Below are 6,554 nucleotides of genomic sequence, written 5' to 3'. Positions count from 1 at the left end.
ACGGTCTCGACTCTCAAGCCAGAGGTAGGCGAAGAGGAAAGAACATAATAATATATACACTAATTTTATTTCAACGAAACGATCGTTTATTGTTTTTATTTTAAACGTTTTCTCTTATTCTTCTAAAATAACACAGCACTTAAAATAGATACATTACACTAACTGACTCGTTTTGTTTAATATATATAATATATATATATATATCATAATATAATCACGTGACGTACCTAAACATATTATATTATAGTTATAATATTATAATATTATCATCATTCATGTATAATAATAATATATATTGTATATTATAATGTAGAGGTGTACAAGGAATACGTTTAATAACAATATATTATTATGCAATAATATATTATAAACAGTGAATTTATAATAATTTAATTATAATTATATAAGTTTAAGAATTATTACATTCTGTTTTCCTCTACGAACGTTCAATAATAATAATAATAAGTATATGTACACAATATTCTACACGACGTCTTCTAAAGACTACGACAATAAAAATAATAATAATAATAAAACAATAATATGATAAGAATATTTGGTAACGAGAATCATAATATATAAATATAATAATAATATAGGCTATGTACAATATTATAATAGTGTTTGCGATAAATAATAATGATGATAATAATAATAATAATATCAATATATTCTATAATAATTAAAATGTATTGCACTATTATTTTTATTATTATTATTATTATTATTACTTATACGATAATATTATACTAAATCGTATTTGTATTAATAAGTATATGTTTATTATATAAGTATTGTATATTATACGTCTGTATTGTAATTTGTAATAGGGTTGTTGGACAAATTGGGACTAGATGAGAAATCGACACCGGCTATGCATCAGTGCGATTCGTTTGCAAGACGGCTTCACGAATATCTGCGATAATGCTGAAAAATACAATTGAACACAAATATTATAGTAATGTTTAAATAATAATTACAAAACGAATTAATTGTGTATTCATATTATAAATAATTTCAGTTATCTAATAACACAAATATTATAAAATGCAACTGTATCGACTGATATTATAATATATCAATATGTACAATCGTATATCGCATCTTTAGTATAATTCAATAAATTCTTACAGCACATAGAATCGTAAGTAGATTAATATTGAAATTAAATCTGTTTAAATGAATATTAATAATGCAATATTAAAAACCAAATCATCTAACCCAACCAAACACATGAATCATGCAGACCTTTAAAATTACTCAACACTTAACATAATATTATAATTATATCAATCAGTCAATATTTGAATAATTTTGAATCGTCTTATTAGACAGAAGCTTTACAGATTAGTAATAAATAAATAATAAATATAATAATAATTTTGTCATTTAAGATTCTGAGCTCAGAAATGTTGTGTATTGTGAATGTCATCTTTTGAAGCAATATAGTATTATATATTAAGTAAAAGTACTTCAACAATCGATTTTTACGGGTTTGTTTTTTGGTGGAAAATTATAGTATATATTTAATATTCTGTACTCGTATTTTGATATTTTGTTGTACCTTATTCAAGATTGAATAGCCCTATCATGTAAGTAACTTGACATTTTCACAAGAGATTTACATCTTGATATTATTTTCGAAATATTTTGACTCTTCTTGAGTAACTATACTATACTAATTATTATATAGGTACAGTTGAAGTGTTCGACTCTTTTAGTTTTTTTTATTTATACGGTTGACATATTTTTCTTAGTCAAAAACCTTGAAAATGTATTATGAATACAATAAGTAACCCCATTATGGTTTTCTTACTACAGGAACTGAAAAACATAGTCACAAACATTGGCGCAAATAGGTGGGGGCTTGGGGGGGACTTAGTCCCCCAACATTTCTGCCAAGTCCCCCCAGTTCAAAAGTCATTAATTAGTTCTGAGCATATATAATTTTTAGAAAATATTATAGGAGGGGCTTTAGTCCCCCCAAAATAATTAGTCTATTTGCGCCTATGGACTCACAAATCACAATCATAATATGCGAAAATATGAGGAGGCTTTATGGGCTAAGGACCCAAAAATTGTGATTTTAGGAACTTAAAACATTTTTTGATTACCTAAATTATAACTTGTGTAGGTATACCTACGTCACAATGCAAATTTCAAAATATTTCGACTAATTTTAAACTAGACTTATACCATGGTGGATCTATTCAGTTGGACTTACGATACGCGGTATTGACCTATATAGATAAGTTAATAACAAAAATATTATATAATATCGGCGCCTATAAAATTACAATCTAGGTATACTAATATATTATAAAGCCGAAAAGTGTATGTTTGAATGCGTATTATAATATCTCAAAAACTAATATGGACCGATATTAAATAAAGTTATTTTAATAGATTCCTTGAGACTAGGAGGGTATTTTAAGCTAATTTTTTTTAACCCTTATATAGGTTGGTATAGGATGGATCACACATGAAATTCATTATGGCTCTCGAAAATCGAATAATATTTTGTTTGGTTGCCATAATTGGTTAAAAAAAAATTCGTACAAACCAGTCGCGGAATCCGTTGTTATGGAATTGGATGTAAATAAACGGAAATAATAATAAATGATTAATTATTGTTTTTTTTTATTGTTATTCAAATATATCTACCCAAAATAAAATGCAATATCCTTATGATAGTAGCTTATATAGGTATACAGACTCAAAACAATTAACAAGCTCGATTAATCTTGACGAACATTTTAGAGATTGTTCTTAGAGGTATCAGAAACAAATTAATTTTAAACTACGTTCAAACGACGGACGGATTTGCCCAGTCCGGTCGAATTATGCAAACTATGCCTTATCTATAAAAAATAGATACACTAGTACCAATTTTCCCGTGAATCCAGGTACCAGGTACCATAAACCCGATCTACACAGATTTTAATCATCACTGTAGTTTTAAATCATTTCATCTTTACCCGAACGAATTAATATTAAATAATATAATTTCGTTAACATATTTTAATATATACCTATCTAACGCGATGTTTTTGGCAAAAATTAGTTCAACTAAGACAGACCATATCAATAACCAAACCTAACCTAACCATATAGTAATATAAATAAAATCCGGTTCTACTCGGAAGTCAGAATTCAAATTTTACGCATCTAGAACAACAATGACCTACTCAATGACGTAGGGTATATACCCTAGAAACCTATATCATATCATATTATTACAGTTATCTATAAAGTGTTATACACTTATCAGTTATCAGTAAGTACCTATATACATAACGGAATATCGTAATTTGTCTGTATGATACGGATGGCTAGTTTTTTCAACGCATATTATAATATAAAGTATAAAATGTTATGAAAATAAAACAAAAATGATCAAAAAAATTAATTCTTCTGTAGCACAATTGTCAGTAGATGCCTGATACCTATAGCAGGGATATTAAAAAGAAGATAATTAATTACTGCAATGAATTTTATAATATTTGAAACGAAAACTATTTTTCTATCAAGTTAATAATATATTATGAAAGCGTATAAATCTTATGTTTGACATTATATTTTTTACATCAGATTTTATTTTTAAATGGTTCTTTAGTTGTAAATATTAATTTTTGTATATCTTTGTTTTATTAGAGTGCGATCTCAATTAATACATATATTTTTTTTTAATTTGCAAAGAACATAATATTATACTAATTATATAATGCGTAGTAATTATTATATAGGTAAGAAATAGTATTATATTATAATGTTTTTACGGTTCATCGATTAATATGGGTAATTCGTAATTATTATAACTATTATAGTATAATAACATTATGAGCTTATGATTAAAATATTATTATTGATTATGGGCCTATATAATACATTAATACTACCAAAAATTTGATAGTCAAATATTCAAATATAGCTATCAACGTTTTAATATAAACTAATAAATAATTATGATAAAAATAAGATATATTTTTTACCTCTGACGAGTTGTCGGTACGTATAATCGTTCGGCACGATGATCTCCTCCGCATGACATAACAGTAAACATTATATTGTTACCATGTCATGCGTCGAGTGACACGTGACCGCGCGGTGGCGGCGGCCACATCATCACCTGGCCCACGTGGTCTGCTGGAGCGGCGTGAACGCCGAATCGAAGTTCTGCCTGGCCGACGGCTGTGGCGAGACGGCCGCGGCATCGTGGTGACGGCTGATGTGGTGATCACGGTTGTCGTGGCCGTCATCGTCGTCGTCGTCATCCGGCTCGCGCTGCTGCAGCGGGTGACGACCACCGGGTCGGGCCGGTGACACGTTGGCCGGCGGCGCGGCGGGCGACGGCCTCTTGCCCATGATGGAGTCGATGCTGAACCCGGTGGACGGCTGTTTCACGGCCAAGCGACCGCCGCCGGCCACCACAGTGGTCGCGTACGACGGCTGTATGAGATTGCCGTGTTGGTGCAAAACCAGTGCGGGCGGCTGTGACGGCTTGTACGCGGCCGCTGCGGCGGCTGCCGCCGCGGCCACTTGTCCGTTGTGCAGCAGGTTCAGACCGAACGTTATGCGCGCCAGCTCAGCGGCCGGCAGCTGTAACGGCTGCATGGCGGCCGTGGGCTGCTGCGTCGGCGAGGGTTGCTGTGACTGCGGGCCCTGCTGCTGCTGCTGCTGCTGAAGGGGCTGTGTCTGGGCCTGCGACGGGTGTGGTGGCTGCAGATGTGGTGGTGGCGGCCCGAGGTGATGGTAAGGATAGTGATGGTGGTGGTGTAACACCGAGTATGGGTCCGCGGCTGCGGCGAAGTGATTGTGGTGTGGATGGTGGTGAGGATGGTGCTGATGATGCGGATGGTGGTGGTGGTCGCCACCACCACGGTGGATAAAAAAGTCTGACGGGGCCTGCATGCGCTTGTACCGCTTGCGCCGCCGAAGGAAGCTGCCGTTGTCGAACATGTCCTCGGCCATCGGGTCCAGGGTCCAGTAATTACCCTTCCCCGGGTTGCCCGGTTCCCGGGGAATCTTGATGAAGCAGTCGTTGAGCGACAGGTTGTGCCTGATGGAGTTCTGCCAGGCCGGGAACTTGTCGCGGTAGTACGGGAACCGTGACATGATGAATTCACAGATTCCACTGAGTGTGAGCTTCTTGTGCGGTGACTGCAGTATGGCCATGGTGATCAGCGCTATGTAACTATACGGCGGCTTGACGGGCGAACCGTTGCCGGCACCCGATGCCTTATCGCCGTCTTCACTGCACGCGCCGCCCGCTTGTGCGCCGGGTGACGTCGTCTTGCTGCGGCGGCCACCACCGTTGTTGTTGTCGTTGCACCCGGCCGCGACGGCTGCCGCGTCGTAGTCGTCGTCGTCGTCGGCCGAATCCACGTTCACGTCTGTCGTCTCAGCCGATCCGACGCTGCACGGCGGCGACACGGACGCAGCCGTCGAGACGGCCTGCACCATCACAGAGGCGGCGGATGCGGCGCCGGAACCACCGCCGACGCCCCTCAAATCCAGCGGGCTGACGACTTGATGCATGGCCACCGAGTCCAGGGCGGCCTGGTATCGGCGGCTGAAATCGTAGACTGGTAGGAACACTGCGGCTGCTGCGGCCGCGGCGGCGGCGGACGACGAGGAGGAAGTGGCCAGCTGTACAGCGCTTCCACCGATACTACCGCTACCGCTGCTGCTGGTGCTACTGCTGCGGTGGTGTTGTTGGTGACGGCGGTTGTTATTGTGGTGGTGGTGTTGGAGGAGGTTGTGGTGATCGTCGTCCTGCATGCCGGCGGTGCTGATCACCACGCAGCACATTTGGTCACAGTCTCGCACGTCATGTACGACGACGGAAACTGGCTCGAAAATTAATAACCTGATAAAACGGCGTTTTATATTAATATTGTTACTAAATATATGACGGGTAGAAGAGCGCCGTGGATAAAAACGAAGCGATTAAACGTAGGTAGTGTGAAAAAATAGGTTCACCGTGCAATGAAAATATGTACGAAACGGTATCTATATTATGCGGTCGGAAAAGTGAAAACTCTATCGGCGAAAAGCTGGTTATTATAGGCGTACGCGACGACGACGGTTGCAGCGACGGTGGCGGCGGTGATTGCGGCGGTATCGTCTATTATTGGTTCACGTTGACGTGTGGCGCGCGATTTTATCACTGAGCCGTCGACTGCTGCGTCGGTTTACCAGTGCCGGCGATGACGACGGCGGCGGCGGCCGCTGATGCCGTGGGCGTGGCCGTCAAGCGAACGCGATGGGTGTGGACACGCGTGAACCCGCCGAATGGGCGTGCGGTAAAACACAAACGGCGGCGGTGGTGGCGGCTAGGTGATCACATCATCCTTTGTATATTGCGTATTATATAATATACATATAATGATATTGTATACACGCTCATCCATCCTGTCCGAGACAAACTGCCGTTCCGCGATTGTGCCAACTGTATAACCGGTGGCAACCTCAATGCGGATTGTTCTACTACCCTCCCGCACTACTATATCTACCACCCCACCACCTCCCACCACGATCTAAACCTGCAACCG

At 39.0% G+C, this 6,554-nt stretch overlaps 1 protein-coding gene across 1 annotated transcript; it reads right to left on the bottom strand.

Moving 5' to 3' along the window:
- Positions 1–752: 752 nt before the first annotated feature.
- LOC100167072 (forkhead box protein D3-A) lies at positions 753–6,198 on the bottom strand. The gene is made up of 2 exons (XM_003244042.4): positions 3,993–6,198; positions 753–927 (listed from the first exon to the last, which is right to left on the bottom strand). The coding sequence occupies exon 1, from the start codon at positions 5,809–5,811 to the stop codon at positions 4,126–4,128; it is 1,686 nt and encodes a 561-aa protein (XP_003244090.1). The 5' UTR covers positions 5,812–6,198; the 3' UTR covers positions 753–927; positions 3,993–4,125.
- Between the last annotated feature and the right edge of the window lie 356 nt (positions 6,199–6,554).

The sequence above is a fragment of the Acyrthosiphon pisum genome, chromosome A2, assembly GCF_005508785.2.
Source record: "Acyrthosiphon pisum isolate AL4f chromosome A2, pea_aphid_22Mar2018_4r6ur, whole genome shotgun sequence".
In the NCBI taxonomy this organism is placed as follows: domain Eukaryota; kingdom Metazoa; phylum Arthropoda; class Insecta; order Hemiptera; family Aphididae; genus Acyrthosiphon; species Acyrthosiphon pisum.
This window is presented reverse-complemented; position numbering and strand designations above follow the sequence as displayed.

Excerpts from the sequence above, each read along its gene's own strand:
- LOC100167072 (XM_003244042.4), bottom strand. The coding sequence starts at position 5,811 with ATGTGCTGCGTGGTGATCAGCACCGCCGGCATGCAGGACGACGATCAC.